Source organism: Prionailurus bengalensis, chromosome B4 (genome assembly GCF_016509475.1).
Source record: "Prionailurus bengalensis isolate Pbe53 chromosome B4, Fcat_Pben_1.1_paternal_pri, whole genome shotgun sequence".
NCBI lineage: Eukaryota > Metazoa > Chordata > Mammalia > Carnivora > Felidae > Prionailurus > Prionailurus bengalensis.
The window spans coordinates 83731238-83752800 of record NC_057358.1 but is presented as its reverse complement, the minus strand read 5'-3'; the positions used below and the strand labels follow the sequence as shown (position 1 = coordinate 83752800).

The following is a 21563-nucleotide window of genomic DNA, read 5'->3' as shown; positions in this document are numbered from 1 at the left end:
CCCATCTTTTTCACTCACCATTGTCCATGTTGGCCTTCTGGTAGGAAGCCAAGGGACCTCCGGAAGACGTGGCCCCACTGCTGGTACAGGAGTTTGCAAAGCTGGATGGAGCAGAGGAGAGACACGCAGCCTCTGGCACCCGTCCTCCACTACTTGGAGGACCAGTAATCCCCTCAGTGATGGAGCCTCCCATCCCCGGAGAACAGAGGACAACTGCATGGCCATGGGTGGGAAGGCAAGGCCCACCTTCTAACCATAGGTGTGAAATCGCGAAAGGGTCACAAATGGAGCTACTTAGGAAAAGAAGTAAGTGTCACCCAATAACGGACGCAATCTTATGCCTTATAGAGGGCCGAGAGCCTTGGGTTGGGACTGCAACCCACGCCAGGGGCCACTCACTACATGTCGGAGGTGGAGCTAGGTGCAGCCTGCAGGTACAAATTCTGGTAGTTCTGGAAGAGGCTGTTGGTGTAACTGATGCACTCAGGGCTCCGGGTGCCATAGGGGTTGGTGGGTGAAGATGCTGGGTAGTGGCCGGGCCGGACAGGTTTGGCTATGGTAAAGAAAAGAAAATGACCATGAGGAGGCCGTCACCCTGCAGCTGCCCTGGTCCCCAAAGTCATTTTGCTGGAGCTGAACAGAGGTGTTTATAAGATCATTCACTGTTACACGTTTGGGGGATGGTATGGGGAGGAGGGGTGATCCCAGGGTCGGCGTAGGGTAAAAAAGCAACAATCTAGTTGCTCGATGCTTAGGAATCTGCTGATCTCCCCCAGTGGTAATCCCACCCTGTCAGCTGCCACCCACTTGCACTCACCAATCTGAGCAGAATGGCCCCGCTTGCCGGAGCTCTTATACCGAACGGCCTCCTTGATGCGGTCCACTTCTTGCTGGTACCGGCGCTTGTCCTTCATGGCGCCCTCCTTGGCCTCCTTCAGTGCACCCTCCAGGGCCTTAACTCTCTCAGCCGTAGCCCTAAGTCGTTTTTCCAGTTTAGGAAGCTCACAACGCAGATCTGCATTGTCACGTACCAGCTGTGGGGTAAGACCAAGGGAAGGGGCCAGAGGCAAAGCCAGGGACCCAAGAAAGCCAGCAGTGGAGTGTGGGAGTGCACGGCAGGGAGAGAGAATACAGAAAAATCAAGTCAGAGAAGATGGAGACCGTGTAGTTCCCTCAAGTCCTCGTTCCCTTTACCTAACTGCTCTTCTGGCCACTTCTTTCCTTCTCCCTAAGCAAACAGTGGTCAGGCATTAAAAAGTTACATCATTTTCTGAACAGCGAAACATGCCAACTCCACTGTAGCCCAGAACTCTTGTGACAGTGCCCTGTCCTCGTCTTTTCCTGGCCTAGATATCCGCCCCCTAGTATCTCACAGCTTGTGCCAGACCAACAGCCCCAGGGCAACCATGGGGATGAGGCACCCTTCTCCCAGAGATGGCTTTGTAGGCATGCGGGGGGGCGGGCCAGCAAGAGCATGGTAGCAGTCTGGAAGGTGGATATGGCATTGAGTGCAGGTTAGGTGCAGAGCAGGAGCAGAAGCTGGAATACAGGAGCCCCACCTCACCCCCGACCCACACACATACGCACAGCACCCCATAGGAGGGAAAGAAAATGTTTGAGGTCTCACAAACATTTGTGCTCATTACCTTCACATACAAGGGGTTCCTGGGCTGCCCCTCCCACATTTAAATTAAGCTAGAGAGTGGGAGCAACCACTCAGCAGCCAGAAAAGACTTCCTGATCTTTTTATAGGGTTTCATACAATAACTGGGGGCCCTACAGACTGCCAGGGCCAGCCTTGGAAGATACCAGGTAAATGAGTATAGTGGGGACCTCGGGAGAAAGGGCAGAGCTGGGAACACTTCTGTGCCTCTTTCACTCTGGACAATTTTAAGATTATAAACAATGCTTTGCTCTGGGGATAGTTTGGCTTAATTAATAATAGGGCTGCAGTCCTGCCCATTTAAGATTCTATTTATTCACTGAGGAAGTTTCTGCATCTCTCTCATTTTCCTTTCTAGTCTTGTCTCTGCTGAAGTAGGACATTATGAGGAGTCCTCCAATCTACAGGTGAGTAGTTTTTGATCTTTGGGACTTAGAGCAGAGGCAGATGCTTCCATGAGGAAAAAGGACAAGCCTGTGTCCTGACACATGCTACAATGTGGATAAGCCTGGAGGACATTATGCTAAGGGTAACAAGCCAGTCACAAAGCACAAATCCTGTATGATTCCACTTATGGGAGGTACTGAAAGGGGACAAAATCATGGAGACAGAAAGAAGAATGATGATGGTGGCCAGGGCCTGGGAGGCAGGGGAAATGGGGAGTTACTGTTGTTAATAGGTGTAGAGGTGCAGTTTTGCGAGATGATAGTGGTGATGTTGCACAACAGTACGAATACAAATGCACTTAGTACCACTGACCCTAAAGTAATTATGACGGTAAATTTTATGTGTGTGTTACCACAACAAAAACACTGGGGAAAAAATAAGCAATATGACATCCATTTGAACGGAGAAGGAAAGTGAACACAGAGAAATGAAAATAGGAAGGCGGAACTGATTACAAATGTTTCTTCCCTTGACTTTCAACTTTTCTGTAAGGTTGTTACATTGTTATACTGCTTTATAATAAACAAAGGGGGGGAAATGATAGTGTAGCCCTCTGCAGGCCCAAATAAAATACATAAACCTGCAGATTATCACTGGGCCACAGTTCTGGGACTTTTCCTTTTATTATGTTTGTGAAAAAAAGAAAAGGTGTACCAAATATTTGCTAAATATGCTGGGCATTGCACTGAGAAATTTAAGCTCCGATTTAGTGAGAACATGAGTTTTGTTTTGTTTTTATTAATTTTGAGAGGGAGAGTGCAAGTCGGGAGGGGCAGAGAGAGAGGGGGGGGGGACAGAGGATCTGAAGCAGGCTCTGCACTGACAGCACAGAGCCCGATGGGGGCTGGAACTCACGAACTGTGAGATCATGACCTTAGCAGAAATCGGGTGCTTAACCGACGGAGCCACCCAGGCAGATGCCCTGAGAACATGAGTTTAAATCCAATGTTAAGGTGGATTGAAAGAAGGGAATGAAGGATAGATTAGGGTTTATTTTATGAATCAGAAGAGCCAGTTGTACACTGCCACAACTGTCTTCAAGGCTCAGATATTTGGCACTAGGGAGGGTGCTCCTGCTCTGTCCTCACCAAACATTTCCTGTCCTGACTCCTCTGGACTGCCCCTTCTGCCTCCCCACCCCATACCTTTGAAACCCAGTCATCCACCTAAGGAACCGCAGCAGCAAGGAGGGGGACAGAGAGGCAGCAACTTAATACACAGGAGTTTCAACCGGCCCCGATCAGGGGGTGGTTGGGCCATCTGGAGGACATCCTTTAATTACCCTGCATGCCTGCCCCAGGCCTAGGCAGATGGAGTTCTCTCCATGAGAGAAAGCCCAACTTCCCCGGCTTCTGTCTTGTCCCATCGTTTCCGGTCTCTGACCAGTATCCCTCATGTGGCGCCACAGCCCCATGCCTCTGAAACCTTAATCAGTTTCAACCTCTTCCTCCACATCCATAGGCCTGGGGAATTTCACTATGAGCAGAGGCAGGCAGGGAGCTTTGAGAGGGGAGAACAGGCACAGAACAAAGAACAAGGGAAAAGTGGGACCAAATATGGATAAAGAAGGGATTCGGAGGAAAAGTCAAAGGGAAAAGTAAGGAAGACATGCAAGTAGGTTTTCCTAAATCCAAGGGGCCTCAGAGGACTTGGGTCTCCTCGGCACCTGGCCTCAAGAGTTCTCTTCACCCCTGCCCCCTTCGCTTACCTGTTTGTGAACCTTTGTAAGCTGTTCCAGGTTGTTCTCAAGAAAGGAAATCTTCTGCTTTTGGGAGTGAATCCCCCCACTGTCCTCGGGCTCCATTTCTGCACTCTGATTAAAGACGGAGGGGTTAGAGAAACTCGAGGACGGGAAGAAAATATGGGGGCTGTGAAAAATCCTAGGAAGGCACTCACTTTCTTGACTCGAGTCGTGACGTCTTGAACGAACAGTTTGCGAAGGTTGTGGAGGGTCTGGAGTTCCCGGGCCTGGAAAGAATGGTGAGAAATTGGGGATGGCCAAATTACCAGGTCAACTTTTTCACTCCAAAATTATTGGAACCTTCAGTCTGCCTAGTCAGGTGAATCACTCATCCTTTAGGAAAAGATGTGTCCTGATTATGCCACGGACTGACTCTGCATAAGGAATGGGGTTATGAAGAAATCAGGGGGAAGAAATGAAGTCCCCACCTCACCCTGTTAACTTGGTACAGAGAAACCACTCACAACTGTCTCCTCCAGACCCTTGAGGTCCTGCTTGGACTGTTCATGTCGCTCATACAGAAATCTGGGGAGAAGAAGGAAACACAAGAGTCCCTCAGGACAGTCCCTCCTCCCTTTCTCCTCCCTCTCCATTCCTTTGATCTATACTTTATTATTATGTATTATGCAAATTACCCTGTTCACCGTGTAGAAATTAGAAAAGAAAAAAAGATGAATTTCATAAAAAGCCCATAATTCTACTACTCACAGATCAAACCACCATTAACATTCTGGTGTCCATCTTTCCCAACTCTTACTTCTTCTTCTTCGTCTTTTTTTGTTTTTGTTTTTGTTTATTTATTTATTTTGAAAGGGAGAGAGCACCAGCTGGGGGTGGGGAAGGAGACAGAATCCCAAGCAGGCTCCACCCTCTCAGTGCGGAGCCCGACACGGGGCTTGAACTCCCAAACCGTGAGATCAGGACCCGAGCCAAAATCAAGAGCGTGACATGCAACCCACTGAGCCACCCAGGGGACCCCACCCCCTCCAGACTTTTACTTCTATGCGTGTAGAGCCCCCCAAAACTTTATGGGATCCTACCATTCATACTGTTTTGTAACCTGCCTTTCACACTTAAGAGAACATCACAAACATCTTTCCGTGGCAGCTAACAGTCAGTAGAGGTCCTTTCTGAAAGTCTCTCTTTGTTTCCCTTCCCCGCCCCATCACATGACTCTCGAGGTTGCCATGTGCATATCTGCATCGCGCCCTGCCTCTGCCGGCGTGAGTAGCAGTCCGCGCCTGCGCAGCGGCGGGTTTGCGGGCAGATACCCATCACTCACGTCAGCTCCTGGAGTTTGCTGCTCTTCTCATGCTCTTCATTCTTCAGCTTCTCGTAGTCAGCCTGAAGCTTCTCTAGCTCTAACTGGAGCTTCTGATTCAGGCTGCACAGGGCAAGGAGGTGTCGGAGAGAACAGAACGATGTCAGGGACCGGGAAAGGGAAGACTGGCGCTGCAAACATTTTCCTTCCGGTACAGCCGGGCCAAGTCGGGACTGATGCGTCTACCTTTGGATATCAGAGGCAGACGCAGGCCGCTGACAGAGTGAGGAACCCTGAGCTATCCAATCACAAGAGCTCAAGGAGAGGGACTATTCCTCACTCCCGTGTCTCCCGGGGTTAGGTGATAAAGTTGTGGCATCGCTGGGGGAGGGGCGCTTGGAAATGAGCAAAGCAGACCTTGGGCCAAGAGGGAGCACGCGTGTGGGCACAGCAAGGCAAGAGGGCCCGGGGAGGCCGGGGCTGTCCAGGGGGACTCTTACTCTTTGAGCTCATCGATAGTCTTCTGCTTCTCATTGATCTCGTCCCGGAGCCGGGCCAGCTGCCGGTGATGGGCCTCCCGGTGACTCTCCATCTGCACCTCCAGGGCCTTCTGCAAACAACCCCACCCCACACTCAAAGCCGGACTCCCTGACACCAGCTTGGAGCGGGCCGGCTCAGCCCTGCCAAGCCCCAGTGGTCCCCTACAGCTTCCCCTCTCACCTTCACTTCATCTGTGTCCTGTGTGTCTGGCTCCTTGTCCTTCAGGGCCACTTCATGCACAGTTTCTGAGGGAAAGAAGGAAAGACAGCTTACCTCACACCTACCTCCTCCGGAAAGAACTTCCATTTTGTGACCAGAACTCCAGGTCGGGCAGGCGACATCTACCCAGAATGGACCCTCCGTGATGTTCTTCTGGGTTAGGACAGTCCAATTGGACACAGCAGGGAAAGAGATCAACGGAGGGTTTATGGTTCGTGTACAATAAGCTCTGTGCAAAAGCATGCTAAGTAGCGTATGATGTCATAGCAGCCTCCGTGATGTCAGTCTAATGCATTGGATGAGTATGCTGTCAGGTGGTTTCTTCTGATGTCTGCCACTTTTCCTCCCTGCCCCCTCTGGGATCTCAGATCCCAGGATAAGTGGTTTGGAGGTTTAAGAAGGCCTCACCCTGGGCCTGGAGCTTGGCCAGCTCATCACTCAGGGAGTCATAGGACTCTTCCAGATGCCGCTTCTTTAGCTCCACGCTCTGCATATACTCTGTAAGCGAGCGGATCTTCGCCTCGTGCTAATGGGGGAAGGGTTGGTGAGAGGAAGAAGAAGGGTGGAGTCAAGGACACAACTCCAGGCAGCACAGACCTCTGCAGCTCTCCCAGGCCCTCCCCTCCTGCTGCGCCTGCCTGAAGACACAGGGCCAGAGGCCATTTCTTTGGACCCTTCCTTTAGACCCCATCAGCTCAGAGGGTGCTATCTCCTCTGACCCTTCACTTCCCTGGCCTGGACCCTTCCCTGCCACCCCAGGCTCTTCTATCCTTGACTTTGGTTGACCCTTGACATGAAAGTGGGTGCTAGGAGTTTTATCCCACAAGCTACAGAATCACCCTCCTTCCCATTGCACGCAAAGGCCCTCAACGCCCAGCGCTCACCTGGGAGATGAGGAGCTGACAGGAGGAGAGTTCCCGCCCAGTCACTTCCATTTTGCGATGACATTCGACCTGCAGGTTCTCTAGCTGCCGGCAGCGCTTGACCACAGACTTGACTTCTGATTTGATTTTGCTGATATAGAGTCGGGCCACCGTGAATTCCTCCTCGATGGCTCCGCTGATCTCCACCGGCTGCGGGGTGGGGGAAGGCAGGAAGAGGTACTTCTCTGCTGCAGGGAAGCTTCTGCCCATTCCCTTCCACCCTGCCGATCCCTGTGTACACCCACACACACAGGGATTCGGGTGGGAGAAGTATTTTCCAAACAACTTTTACCTGCCATCACCTGGCATTTCATATTAAATCCTTCTACCTGTACTTAAAGATCCAGTTCCCACAGTCGCCCTCTTCCATCTTATAAAGCAACATGATTTTCTTTTGCAGTCAAACTGTTCTGCCTGATCGCCCAGATGGGTCATTTTCACTGCCACAGATTTGCATCTATCATTCTCACATCTATGCCTCATCTCTAAAGCCTGCTATAGGCACATCTCCATTCCTTCTTTATTCAGCACCCTGTAGAAGGTGTATTTACAGTTGAGTCTGTGCAAAATTCTACTTGTTTTCCTGTATCTAATTTATTTTTTTTTTAATTTTTGTTTAGTTTTTGAGAGAGAAAGAAAAAGAGCATGAGCGGGGGAGGGGCAGAGAGAGAGAGAGGAACAGAGGATCGGATGCAGACTCTGTGCTGATAGCAGAGAGGCCGAGGTGGGGTTCGAACTCACAAACCAGGAGATCATGGCCTGAGCCGAAGTCGGATGCTCAACCAACTGAGCCATCCAAGCACCCCATGCTAAAGGCATGTTTCCCAGATCTCTGGCCCACCTTCCTCAGCATCCCTGAGGGCCTGGACTGTCCACCCTGCATCTCCCACCAGTGCCCAGAACAAGAATGACCTGAACAAGATTCCTGCCTCTGTCTCCACTCACCAGCTTAATCTCCCCGTTGCCCACGATGACACTGAACTCACTCAGGTCCTTCATCAGCCCATTCAGCACCTCAGCAATGCGTTTTCGCTGGTGTCCACTGACCTCCTGTAGCCGCTGCAACTCAGACTCCAGGGACAGCATGGTGGCCTGGGGACAGCCCCTTAGGTCATCCCACTGCCATCTTCCTACCCCCCTGCCTAGCCCAGGCAGAGGCCTCCCCCTCATACATGACCCTGAGGGCTGCTACAAAGAGAACATGGGCCCTGCAAAAGGGTTTGGAAGAGACAGGAGTCAGGAGGGCAGTGTGGTGACAGGTGGGAAAGGTTCCCGCAACACACCACACAGCAGTGCAAGGGTACAAACGTGACGCAGGGGTCCCTTTGGATGTGGGGGACGTTCTGGAGGCCAGGGAGCTCTTGCACCCCAGTCAGCCACTCACCACCTTCTGAGATAGCTCATCCACCAGAAGTTGGTTCTGCTGGCTCTTCTCCTCCACTTCCTGGGACTTCTGGTCGTAGTTCACGGCCAGCTCCTCCAGGGCCTGTAGCACTTCCTTCACCTCATCCTTAGCAGCGTCATTCTCTGACTGCAGGTGGCTCAGCTCCCGCTGGACCTTTTCATTGTCTCCTCGGGTGGACACCAACAGCTTCGAGAAAGAGGTAAGGCACATGAGGGACCACCGCTATGGTCCCCTGGTCTGGGGAAGCTCAGAGCACTACCCCAGACAGGGTCCCTCTGGCACCTGAAGCCTGGAGTGCACAGCTCTAGGAGAGGAGCAAGGGCCAAAGTGAAAGTCAGGAGGAAGGGGGGTGTAGGCTTCTTAGAAGCAGGACAACAGAAGGAAGAAGCACCCAGACTCCAAAATCCGTGGTTTACACAAAGCCCCAGTTAAGTCCCCAGACTTCTATAGTTTTGGGGGGTGACTAAGTCCTAAGCAGAAGACTAAGCCCTTCTTTGGGAACACACCGCTCTCCTCTCATGTCTTGTCCTCCTTCCCATTACCTCTTCCTGGTCCAGCATCTGCTGCTTAAGCTTCTCTATGAGCTGGCTCTGCTGGTTGATCTCATCATCCTGTTGGAGGCAAGGGGGGAAGAGGGAGTGAAGAAAGGCAGCCCCTTCCAGTCTAGATGGATGGGGTTGGGGCCAGAGGTCAGATCCTGACAAAAATCCAGACCGGTCAGGCTTTGAGTTAGAAACCCCAAAACCTAAAACGAGGTTTTCCCCTCAGCCTCTCACCTCACTCCTACCCTCACTTTCAAATTCCTTTCTTCTAGAAGATGATCTAACCCTGCCAATACCCAGCAAAAGCCTTTAGATTGAAGGACATGGCCTCTAACCAAGAACTCCCACTTTGGTCCTCCATTCTAATCAAATCATTCAAAAGCAAAGTCTTATGCATCAGAGGCAAAGATAGACCTTTCAGGGTTACTTATAAGAGCAAAAACAAACTACTCAAAACAAAGAAAAAACTAGAGGCCTTGCAGTAAGCAAGTGGTTAAATAGGTTTTGAATAAATAAATAAATAATAAATAAATAAATATGTTTTGATAAATGGACATTTAAAATGCTTTTAAAATGCTTTTATGAAAAAGATTTTTAATGAAAAAATACTTTTATGAAGAATTGTTAACAAAGTAGGAAATTGCTCCTTATAGAATATGGAATGAGGAAATCAGATGCAAAGTTACACACACAGTGCATCTCAACTGCATGCTCTACGTATGAAGAAAAGCAAAATGTTGGTAGTGTTATTTCTGAATGGTGTGATGATGGGAGACTTAAATCTTCTATTTATTTTTATTTATCTTCCAAATTTTTTTAATGTTTAATTATTTTTGAGAGAGAGAGAGAGAGAGAGAGAGAGAGAGAGAGAGAGAGAGACACAGAATCCGAAGCAGGCTCCAGGCTCTGAGCTGTCAGCACAGAACCCGATACTCGAACCCACGAACCGTGAGATCACGACCTGAGCCAAGTTGGATGCTCAACCGACTGAGCCACCCAGGCACCCCTAATTTTTTTAATAATGTGGGTAACATACAGTGTTATGTTAGTTTCAGATATATGATACAGCAATTCAACAATTCTAAATGTTAGTCACTGCTATCTTCCACATTTGCAGTAATGAGTGAGCATTTGTCCCTTTTAAAATAAAAAAAAATATATATGGGGCACCTGGGTGGCTCAATCAGTTAAGCGTCCGACTTCGGCTCAGGCCATGATCTCACGGTTCGTGGGTTCGAGTCCCGTGTCAGACTCTGTGCTGACAGCTCAGAGCCTGGAGCCTGCTTCTGATTCTGTGTCTCCCTCTCTCTCTGCCCCTCCCCCGCTCACGCTCTGTCTACCCTTTCTCTCAAAAATAAACATTAAAAAAAATTAATAAAAAAATTTTTTAAAAGGCAGTAGAAGCTAATTCCTTAATCCCTCACTTTTCATCCCCCTGGCCTCCCCTCTGTGCCTTGGATGTCCTCACCTTGTCATCGAGCTGTTTATAGAGGCGGCGGATCTCCTCCTCGTATTTCTGCCTCTCCTCAGGCGCGATGCGCACCACGATGGACGAGTTGTCATTCACGGGGGTCTCCTCACAGAGCTCAGCTCCCAGGGCTGCATCGTCCCCAGCCAGGCGCTCTGTCTCAGGCACGTTCTCTCCTGGCCAAGGGGCAGAATAAGATGAGGGACAGGAGGAGACAGAGCTGTATCCAGGAGTCCTTCCTCCCTCGCTCCTCAACGCCAAGACCGCCGGGCAGGTCTCCAACTCTGTTGCCAAGTGCACCTTCAACCTTTGCTGGGGGGTGGGACAAGGGTGGTCATCCCCCTCTCCCCTTCCCTCATGACCACTCTACTGCACGCCTCCAGAAACACAACCCTCCTGGGAGGTTCGCCTGTCCTTAAGCACCACCCCAGACAGGGCCCCTCTGGTCCCCCAAGCCTCCTCCTCCCACAATCTCTCGCGCCCACTGGAACCCTCTCTAACCGCTGCGCCACCGGCTCAGCTCAGCCTCCAGCTTTGCGATCGTCTCTTTCTGAGCTTTTGTCTTCTCTTTCTCCTTCTCATATTTCTTCTTCCACTGCTCAGCAGTCAACTCCAGATTCACCGAGGCAGTGTTCTTAATGGTCTTTGCCCTGGGTGAGGAGAACAAGGAGATGAGACCTCCACGAAGGCTTACGTGACCCTGAGGGGTGAGTGCAGCAGGGGCTGGCATAGGGACGAGGGACTCTGCCACTGACCGCTGCCCAAACATCAGGGTGGACTTGGTCTCCGCATCGTTGTAGCTGGACGGTGAGCAGCAGATGAACATAGTTGTCCGGCAGTTTCCTCCCAGAGAGTCCTGGAGGATCCGTGTCATTTTGCTGTCACGATAGGGAACGTAGCTTTTCTGGGGGAAGGGGGGAGATTATGAATCAGGACAATACTCAACAAGGGAATCAGAAAGGACAGTGGTGCTGACTAAGGATCGCACACCCCATGAACTGGGCGTGATGAGATAGCAGCGGCAGCAGGAGGAGAAGCTGGAAGACGGGGTGCAGCCTGCAGAACAAGGGGGCCTGAGGAACACTCACTGTGCCCTCCGCCAGCGCGGAGATGACGTTCCCAAGGGCTGACAGTGACTTGTTGATATTTTTTGCTTCGTCCAACACGGCTCCCTCTGCTCCGGTCTTGCTCACCTACCAGAGAATTAAGGGATGAGTATGTCATAAGCACTGCAGAGGGAGAGGGCTCTCATGGCCTCTTCTCCATGTAGGGAGATTCAGTCCAAGAGGGGCAGGGGCAGGGAAAGAGAACAGAAAAGGCCCTTCCTCTGTTACCCTAAACTCTCTTGCCAAAAGCTACCCGCATATTAAACGAAATGTCCAGAAAAGGCAAATGCACAGAAAAAAAAAGTAGATTAGTGGTTGCTAGGGGTTGGGGGAAGGGAGCATAAGGAGTGACGGCTAACAGGTGATGGAAATGGTCTAGAACTAATGGCGATGGGTGCACAACCTTCCAAATATCCTAAAACCCACTGAACTGTATACTTCAAAATGGTAAACTTTATGGTATGCGCATTATATCTAAACTAAAAAGTTATTTTGATTGAAAAAAAAAGCTCCCCCCCCCAACCTCCTTGCCTACCCACCCCACCCCCAGGCCCCCAACCTTCTCGCTCCCTGCCAGGTCCACTAGATACAGCTTCCCACTGAGCTTCTGCTCGGTCTCCATGTTCTCCTGCTTGATGTTGATGAGGAAGATGCTGTGGCTCCGAGAGCTGTGTTCGTTCATGTCTGCAGGACCAAGGGAGGAGCAGTCCCTGTACTAATGCCTGTGGAGCCGAAGCCCTCAGCCCCCAGCTTCCACTGACCGCTGGCCCACCAGAGAGAGAGGGAGCTGGTCAGGACTAGCCCTGCCCCAGCGTCTCCCAGGCAGCTGGCTTGCACACACAAGGGCAGCCTCTTCTTGCAGAGGACACAGTCTTCCCTCGCTTACTTCCAGTCCCTTAGCCCCAGAGGATGCAGACAAGCAGCAGAATCCCAGACTCGAGAGCCCCTTATATCCCCACTCACTGGTGACAGCCACGTGACGATTTGATTTCCCCTCATCAATCACATCTAAAATCTCCTCTGGGCTGGACACAAAGCGTTCAGTACAACCCTGCGGGGGCGGGGGGGGCAAATGGACAGCGACCTGTGAACGTTGATCTGCAAATTAAATTACCTGCACACTGCCCACGTGACCTTTCAAGACTGTCTTTTCCGAGCCCTCGGACTCTCCCTGGTCCCTGAGCACATCTCACTCCTCCAAGCTATCTGCCCTCCAACTTCTGGGTCCTGGTCTATCTTCTTCCCACAAGCCCACTGTCAATACACCCACCCAGGTGCCCCTGTCCCCACTCTCACCTTGACAAATGGCACCCGATTCTTGTCCTCATGCACAGATAGATTTGTCTTGGTCACTGAATCAAGACAACGCGGGGTAGGCAAGGTTAGCACTTCCATCCCCAACCCCACACCCTGTAGTCTGCTGACACAGTGGTTTCTTCTATGTGCAAAAGAGGAGAAAGACTTCCCCATGAAGCTTAACGTCCCTGCATACACTGAAAACTCAGTTTCTCCTCCTCCGGGATTCTAGCCTCAAGGTTCCAGCTGGTCTCAGGTTGTTTCTATGCTCTGGGTGAGCAGGCTCACCTTGCGTGTCTAAGCTCATCTTCTGACCCTTTGTTTTTGGAAATTCTGGTTAGTGGAGGCAAGGAACATGGTTATGAGGGTGTGTGCCCTCTGCATCTCTTGCCAAACAGCACGCAATCCCAAGAGCAATGTGACCTTTCTTTTCTTTGCCCTCCTCACACCCCCACCCACCCAACAGGATTAAACACCACTCACCATCCAGAAGGTCACGAATTTTGTCCAGGTAAATCTCAAAGTAAGAAACCTGGTTAGGGAGAAAGTGAAGAGGGCCTATCTTGAATCCGATACAAGAATCTCAAGTGAATGTGACTCACTCAAACGGTGGTAGTAGGAGCGAAAGGGCAGAAGAGAATATCTTAGAGAAGAAGAGCTGAGGTGACTAGAGCAGGAAAATATGTTGGGGTTCCCAGGTTCTCAGTGGGTTCCTGTTACATCTTCCCCTCCCAGGCCCCATCTGAGGATGCCCAACTGTCATGCTGTGATCACCTTGATGTGGAACTCAAGGTTTTCATCCATGGAGTAAATGTGGTTAAAGATGTCTCGGGCAATTCGAGGAATGATTCCCATCAGCTGAGGGTCATGCAGCTTTCCCTGGGGAGGAAGCGTATTCCAGAATGAGGTTGGGACTCAGAAAGAATGAGACAACTCAAGAATGCAGATGAACACAAAGGTAATAGCTGATAAGAAGACCATCTTAAGGTAGGAGGCAGTCACTGCCATGTCTACCTTTTTAGTGGAACAAGGAGAGAACTGAGTAGCTTTTAACTCTTATTGTAGCTGCTTTTCCAGATGAAAAGGAAAAAACTGGAATAGTGGAAAGGATGGAAAACCGCAGCAGGCTGGAGGGATTTCACTAAACTTCCACAACAGTAATGCTCCTCACTTCGTCCGCCAGAGCAAGCAAGCTTGATATCAAGATCTTGCCCCACACTGAGATTCCTTGGCTTCTCATTATCACTCCCCGCTCTTCACCTCTCATGAAAGTCAGAACCCTCACCTCCATGGTATGTGTTTTCCCTGAGGATGTCTGTCCATAAGCAAAAATGGTGCCATTGTAGCCAGCAAGGACATCTGGAAGAAATGGCAGAGAAAGAGCACTGGTGGAAAGAAGTGGGGGAGGGAATGGGAACCTGAAAACATACATTCTAAAAATATATCCATTACCTTTAACAATCTGCATGGCGCATGCATGATAAACTTGCTCCTGGGTCGTGTTTGGAGGGAACACCCGGTCAAAGACATATGGCTTCCCCTAGAATGGAAATAAAACATGGCAGACATCAGCAGGCAGGGTGTGAGGGAGAAGAAATACTGCAGCCCCCTTTCACTAGTCTGCAAAGGCACCTGTCTTTCAGCCATCCATATCCATGGATGATTTGGGGGGATGAGGAAAACTAGAGAAAGAGGAGCAAAAGTTAGTACTGACACCAGGAGTTGTGCCCATGCGCTACTGAGTGTCATTGAGAAGTGTCATACCATGAGTTCGTGTGAGGGGATCTTAGTTTTTATGTGACGATTTAGTACTCTACCACTCCAGGCCCCTCCCTGGGAAACCAAATGGGAAAAGACAATAGGGCCACAGGCTGTGGAGAGTGAAGAACAATTCATTAACACTAAAAATCTACCTCTAGCTTTAAAAATATCTTCCTCAATAGATCCACATGTCCTGATATGGAAGGATCTTTGAGATGTGTTAAGTGAAACATGGAAAGTTAGGGACATATGTATAGTATGTTTCCTATTGTGTAAATGAAATATACATATACCACAGCTACTGAGCTGTTGTGCAAACACTAATGCAAGCTCTCTCTCTCTCTCTCTCTCTCTCTCTCTCTCTCGGTGAAAGAAATATATGAAATCAGAAACATGGGTCTCCTTTTGAGGAATCAACTTTAAGTAAAGAGAAACTATGAAGCAATTCACTGACTTGCAAGTACTTAATTCAGTTTATATGTTACAAATCATGTGTGCTGATAAGAATGCTAAAGATACAGGGGTGCCTGGGTGGCTCAGTCATTTGAATGTCTGACTCTTGGTTTTGTTTTGGGTCATGATCTCATGGTCATGGGATCAAGCCCCACATTGGCCTCTATACTCAGTATGAGCCTGCTTGAGATTCTCTCTTCCTCTGACCCTCTCCCCAACTCATGCTCACACTCTCTCTCTTTTTCTAAAAAAAAAAAAAAAAAGAAAAAGAATGCTAAAGATACAAAATATTTAAACCTGGGGAGCCAAACCAAGTATGTATTCACTATCCAATCATACTAAAGATCTCTGGTAATATTAAATGAGACAATGTTTGTTCTCCACCACAAGTGACAAATTTCTGTCATGTTTCCCTGCCATTCAGTTTAAAGAAACTATGACTGAGGCGCTTGCATGATTCAGTCAGTAAAGCGTCCGACATCGGCTCAGGTCATGATCTCGCAGTTCGTGAGTTTGAGCCCCACGTCGGGTTCTGTGCTGACAGCTCAGAGCCTGGAGCCTGCTTCAGATTCTATGTCTCCCTCTCTCTGCCCCTCCCCAACGTGTGCTCTCTGTCTCTCTCTTTGTCTCAAAAATAAATAAAAATCGGAAAAAAAGAGAGAGAGAGACTATGACCGGGGCACCTGGGTGGCTCAGTTAAGCATCCAACTTCGGCTTAGGTCATGATCTTACTGTTTGTGGGTTTGAGCCTTGTGTTGGACTCTGTGCTAACAGCTCAGAGCCCTGAGCCTGCTTCAGATTCTGGGTGTGTGTCTCTCTCTCTGCCCCTCCCCCACTTGCACTCAGTCTCTCTCTCAAAAATAAATAAAGCATTTAAAAAAGAGAGACTAGGGGCGCCTGGGTGGCGCAGTCGGTTAAGCGTCTGACTTCAGCCAGGTCACGATCTCGCGGTCCGTGAGTTCAAGCCCCGCGTCAGGCTCTGGGCTGATGGCTCGGAGCCTGGAGCCTGTTTCCGATTCTGTGTCTCCCTCTCTCTCTGCCCCTCCCCCGTTCATGCTCTGTCTCTCTCTGTCCCAAAAATAAATAAACGTTGAAAAAAAATTTTTTTAAATAAAAAAATAAAAATAAAAAAAAATAAAAAAATAAAAAAGAGAGACTATGACTTAGTTGTCAAATTGTTTTACTACAGAGCCCATCTTTATCCAACTGAAATGTAGAACTCTAGGTCTACAGTCACCAGAGTTTGGGAGACATGTCTTAACTATTTAAGGAAAAGTCATAAAACTTGGCCAGAGCTGGATATGGTGGTGCTGGGAATATTCATATCACTATTCCATCTATATGTAGAATTGTTTTCTAGAAAGAATTATACAAAAATATTGGCCGTGGTTACTATGGAGAGAGACAAGTCTTTTATTTTTCATTTTGTATCTTGGGCAGAGAGAGAGGAAGAGAGAGGATCTCAGGCAGGCTCTGCACCATCAGCACAGAGCCTGACGTGAGGCTCAAACCCCCGAAGAGCAAGATCATGACCTAAGCCAAATTCAAGAGTCAGATGCTTAATCCACTGAGCCACCCAGGTGCCCCAAATTCTGTTAAATATTTAAATGTCCATACTGTTTGTACTCTGTATCAGTGATTCCAGTGCTAGGAATTCATCTTACAACACTTACTTAAGCACTTAAAGATTTATGTAGAAGATGTTCAGTGCAGCAGTTTGTATTAAAGTAAAACTAGAAACAATTCAAACATCCATCAACAAGATGTTGGCTATGGTAACTCCATATTCCACCCCCATTAAAATGACTGAGGTTGGTTTACATATATTGACATGTCCAAGCTCGATAAAGTGAAAAATAAAAACAGTATGTGTAGTGTGATTATACTTTTTATCAACGTTTTTTATTTATTTTTGGACAGAGAGAGACAGAGCATGAACGGGGGAGGGGCAGAGAGAGAGGGAGACACAGAATCGGAAACAGGCTCCAGGCTCCGAGCCATCAGCCCGGAGCCCGACGCGGGGCTCGAACTCACGGACCGCGAGATCGTGACCTGGCTGAAGTCGGACGCTTAACCGACTGCGCCACCCAGGCGCCCCTGATTATACTTTTTAAAAACCATATGGACAGAATTGTCTTAGAAAAAAGACATGGAGGGACTATATACAGAACTGCTAACGGTGGGTATCACTGGAGAGCAGAGTAACAGGAACTTATGCTTTCAACATTTTTTCTGTGATATTTAAATGTTTTACAGTGACAACATATTGCTTTTAAACTAAAAATGTAAAATATTACAGGGCACCTGGTCCATTGGTTAGTCTGTGCTGACAGCTCGGAGCCTGGAGCTTGCTTGGGATTTTGTGTCTCTCTCTCTCTCTCTCTCTCTCTCTCTCTCTCTCTCTCTCTCTCTGCTCTTTCCCTGCTCATGGTCTGTCTCTCTTCTCTCTTCTCTCTCTCTCTCAAAAATAAACACTAACAAAAATTTTTAATGTAAAATATTACAGAAGATGGTAGAGAAAATGTGTAATGATAAGACTGCACAAAGTACTGTTAACCAAGAAAGTAGTTTTTAAAATAGTATGCAGTATAGGGGCGCCTGGGTGGCTCAGTCAGTTAAGCATCGACTTCGGCTCGGGTCATGATCTCACGGTTTGTGAGTTCGAGCCCCGCGTCAAGCCCTGTGCTGTCAGCTCGGAGCCTGGAGCCTGCTTCGGATTCTGTGTCTCCCTCTCTCTCTGGCTTTCCCCCCTCACACTCTGTCTCTCTCTATCTCAAAAATACATAAAAAAAAAACCCCAAAACATTAACTAAAAAAAAATTTTAAATAGTATGCAGTATAAAAAGCAAAAAGAAAAGTATGTAAAGGATGATTCCCTTTCTGTAAAAAAAAAAATGTATATGTATGTATGTATACCTTGCTTAGAAAAGCATGTTAATAGTGGTTATTCTTGGACAGTGGAATTTTAGGAGTTTCCACTTCCTTCCTAAAATGAAGGGCACCTGTCCGGCTCAGTTGGGAGAGCATGCAACTCTTGATCTCAGGGTCGTGAGTTCGAGCCTCGCTTTGGGTGCAAACATTACATTCTTTTACAAAAAAATTTTTTTTAATGTTTATTTTTGAGAGAGAGAGGGAGAGGACAGAGCGTGAATGGGGGAGGGGCAGAGAGAGAGAGGGAGACACAGAATCCAAAGCAAGCTCCAGGCTCTGAGCTGTCAGCACAGAGCCTGACGTGGGGCTTGAATTCACAAACTGAGATCATGACTTGAGCCAAAGTCGGCCGCTTAACTGACTGAGTCATCCAGGTGTCCCTGTAAACATTGCTTTCTAAAATGAAAATACATAATTTTTTAAAGTTTATTTTCTTTGTTTTGAGAAAGAAAGAGAGAAAGCATGAGCAGGAGAGGGGCAGAAAGAGAGAAGAGAGAGAATCCCAAGAGCCGTTAGCTTAACCGCATGAGCCACCTGGGTGCCCCCAAGATACATAATTTTTAAATAAGAAAATCTTAAGTTTTTCAAACAAAGATATTAATATTCTTACTACATAAAGAACTCTCATAAATCAGTAACAAAAAGATAAAACTCAACAGAAAAAATGGACAAGCGCTATGTACTAACAACAGAAAAATATATACAAATGTTCAATGTTTTCTTCTTCTTCTTCTTCTTTTAATGTTTATTTATTTTTGGGAGAGAGAGAGAGAGAGAGAGAGAGAGAGAGAGAGAGAGAGACAGAGAGAGAATGCGCATGACTATGGGAGGGGCAGAGAGAGAGGGAGACACAGAATCTGAAGCAGGGTCCAGGCTCTGAGCTGTCAGCACAGAGCCCAACCCCAGGCTCAAACTCACAAACCATGAGATCATGACCTGAGGCCAAAGTCAGAGGCTTAACTGACTGAGCTACCCAGGCACTCCAAATGTTCACTGTTTTCAAACTAAAACAGTAACATCGTTACTCACTTATCAAATTGAAAAACACAAACTTAATTATAATACCCAGTGTAGGTGAGGGTTCAAGGAAGTATCATTTCCACACAATGGGTACCTTTATCCTTTTCTGGTAAGACAGTATGTCCATTCAATTTTTATGGGGCAATTCAGAAATACATAATCAAGATCCTTGAATTATGCATATCCATTGACTCAGATGTTCTACTTCTAAGAATTCATGCTATGACAATATTTGTAGCAAATATGTAGCTACAAGAATGTTTATTATCATGGGGTGCCTGGGGGTGGCTCAGTTGGTTAAGTGTTCAAATTTGGCTGGCATCATGATCTCACAGTTCGTGGGTTTCAGCCCTGCATGGGTCTCTGTGCTGACAGCTCAGAGCCTGGAACCTGCTTTGGATTGTGTCCCCCTCTCTCTCTGCTCCTCCCCCCATTCTCTCTCTCTCTCTCTCTCTCTCTCTCTCTCTCTCCTTCTCTCTCAAAAATAAATAAAATGTTAAAAAAAAGAAAAGAAAAGAATAAGTTTTTTTAAGAAGAATGTTTATTATCACACTGTTTATAATAACAAGAAATTGAGAACAACTAAAGGGGAATAACATTTTAGGGGACTTGGTTGATTAAATTATGGCATGTGCATATTTTTATCCTTTGCTGTTATTTAAAATGATGTCATAATAGAACATCAATAAATTTCAAAAATGTGTTAGTAAAAGAACAAAACAGCACATACTGTATTATTCCCTTTGTATGATGTTCAAGAAAGGACAAAACTTAGCTAGTGATAGAAGTCAAAATAGCAGATGCCTGGGGGTGATATTGACAGGAGGGGGCTAGAGAGAGCTTTGAGGGGTGATAGAAATACTCTAGTTTTCAATCTGGGTAGTGGTTACATGGGTGTCAAAATATGTTATAAAATTCATCAAACCGCATAAGATTTGTGCACTCACTGAATGTAAATTATATACCTCTTATAAAATACGACATCATAAAATGATGTTATTATAGTGGTTCTTAAAAATGAATTGATACACAACCTCATTATTAAGATAAATGCATATTAAGACTATGAAATACCACTTTAACCTATCAAAGTGGCCAATGCATTGCACTGGAGAAGGCATATATAAGCTGGAGCTGACTCTGTGAGAGGCAATTTAGAACCAGTTCTTAAATTTTTAAGTGCATATATATACTTTAAGACCTCAACTTCCAAAAATTTATCCTATATAGACATACTGCACATATGCAATATGTATACACACACACACACACACACACACACACACACACGGTCATTTAATTGTTTGCAGTAGCAAGTTAATAGGATAACCCTAAAAGTCTACCAATAAGGACCTGGTTAAGTAAATTATGGCATATCCTTACAACAAATTATAAAGTTGTTAAAAAGAATGAGATGTATCTTTGTGTGCTGATAAGGAAGACTCCTAGACTCGTTGTTAAGTGGGAAAAAAAAGTAAGGTACAGAACACTATGTATACTATGCTTCCTTTCTTGTTAAAAAAAAAAAAAAAGTACATGCATGGGCACCTGGCTGGCTCAGTCAGTACAGCATGTGACTTTTGACCTCACGGTTGTGAGTTTGAGCCCCATATTGGGTGTGAGTTACTTAAATAAAAAAATTTTTAAAAAGTATATGCACGTATATATGCCTTTGCTTTATAAATGTATAGTATGTTTTTTGAAGGATCCATAAGAAACTGGTAATCAAAGGCAAACTGGTTGTCTCTTGAAAGGGGAACAGGGTGGCTAGAAAACAGAGGTAGGAAGGAGACTTACTTTCCATTGTATACTTCTTTATATCATTTGAATTTTATCACTTGTGCATGTTAAGACATACAAAAAATTAAACATTTAAACAAATAAATAAAATTATGTAAAATATTTAATGATGGTAAAGTAGTAATCATAGTATTATATTAGTGAAAAAACTAGGTTGCAAAAGAATATATAGTTTATGATACACTTTTATTAAAATTAATATATGCATATTGCAGCAAAAACTCACTGGAAATAAATACATTAAATTGTTAACAGTGTTTTTCTTGGGGTGGTGGGATTTTGAGTGATTTTGAGTTCCTTGCATGTGTTTCTCTTTGTTTTTAATTTTGTCAACAATTAAAATATGAGTGTTGCAATCAGACTATGTTTAATATTATTCGAGAAAAATCTACCTTAATTCTTTTTTTTTTAAGGTTTGAGTGAGTTTATGGATTATTCATAGGACTTTTGTGAATTTTTCATCCTTTTTATCCAAATGGTTCATCATTACACTTCCTTACAAAGAATAAAATCCTTATTACATATAAGAAAATCATACAGTGTTAAACAGATTTAAAGTGTCATTGATACTTGTCTCTCTCAGTAATACCTTTCTTTTTAAATTAAATTAAAAATTTTTTTGCGTTGAAAATTGATTCTTGAATTGTAATTTAACTCAGTGTTTCTCCCCGTCCAGCAGCCGAGAAACAGAGACAAACACGTCTATCTCAAGCCAATGACTCTTGCCTCTTCTCCACCAATGATGGCTATCTATGCTTCTTGAAACCAGGAATGCAGCCAAAGGGGGTTAAGTAGAACTCTGGAGCCAACTTTGCCCCTCCCTTCTTCCCTTCTGGGAAAATGGGTACCAACTCTTTCTCTCCCTTCCCTTTGTCTCATCCTCTCACTTAAAGGATTCTACAGGAGGCTATGCATGCATTAAAATGGAGGGCGCTCTCCAAGTGCTGAAGGCAATTATTGCCTGAGAACCCCTTTTCTTAGCCTAGG

The 21563-nt window shown here is 46.6% G+C and overlaps 1 protein-coding gene across 2 annotated transcripts in view; it reads right to left on the bottom strand.

Moving 5' to 3' along the window:
• Positions 1-21563, bottom strand: part of KIF5A (kinesin family member 5A) — a 31322-nt gene that overhangs the window by 4322 nt on the left and 5437 nt on the right. The window contains exons 2-27 of one of the 2 annotated variants that reach the window (XM_043564587.1): positions 14064-14151; positions 13897-13970; positions 13386-13490; positions 13095-13143; positions 12612-12667; positions 12279-12366; positions 11875-11999; positions 11298-11402; positions 10965-11113; positions 10711-10859; positions 10210-10385; positions 8742-8810; positions 8179-8385; positions 7740-7886; positions 6756-6944; positions 6280-6397; positions 5833-5897; positions 5613-5722; positions 5134-5235; positions 4316-4376; positions 4007-4078; positions 3819-3923; positions 3256-3276; positions 818-1034; positions 400-553; positions 19-101 (exon numbers count right to left, since the gene is read on the bottom strand). In XM_043564587.1, coding sequence (XP_043420522.1) covers positions 19-101; positions 400-553; positions 818-1034; positions 3256-3276; positions 3819-3923; positions 4007-4078; positions 4316-4376; positions 5134-5235; positions 5613-5722; positions 5833-5897; positions 6280-6397; positions 6756-6944; positions 7740-7886; positions 8179-8385; positions 8742-8810; positions 10210-10385; positions 10711-10859; positions 10965-11113; positions 11298-11402; positions 11875-11999; positions 12279-12366; positions 12612-12667; positions 13095-13143; positions 13386-13490; positions 13897-13970; positions 14064-14151 — 2884 coding nt within the window. The remainder of the gene's footprint in view (positions 1-18; positions 102-399; positions 554-817; positions 1035-3255; positions 3277-3818; positions 3924-4006; positions 4079-4315; positions 4377-5133; positions 5236-5612; positions 5723-5832; positions 5898-6279; positions 6398-6755; positions 6945-7739; positions 7887-8178; positions 8386-8741; positions 8811-10209; positions 10386-10710; positions 10860-10964; positions 11114-11297; positions 11403-11874; positions 12000-12278; positions 12367-12611; positions 12668-13094; positions 13144-13385; positions 13491-13896; positions 13971-14063; positions 14152-21563) is intronic. The other variant, XM_043564588.1, reaches the window with a different exon arrangement.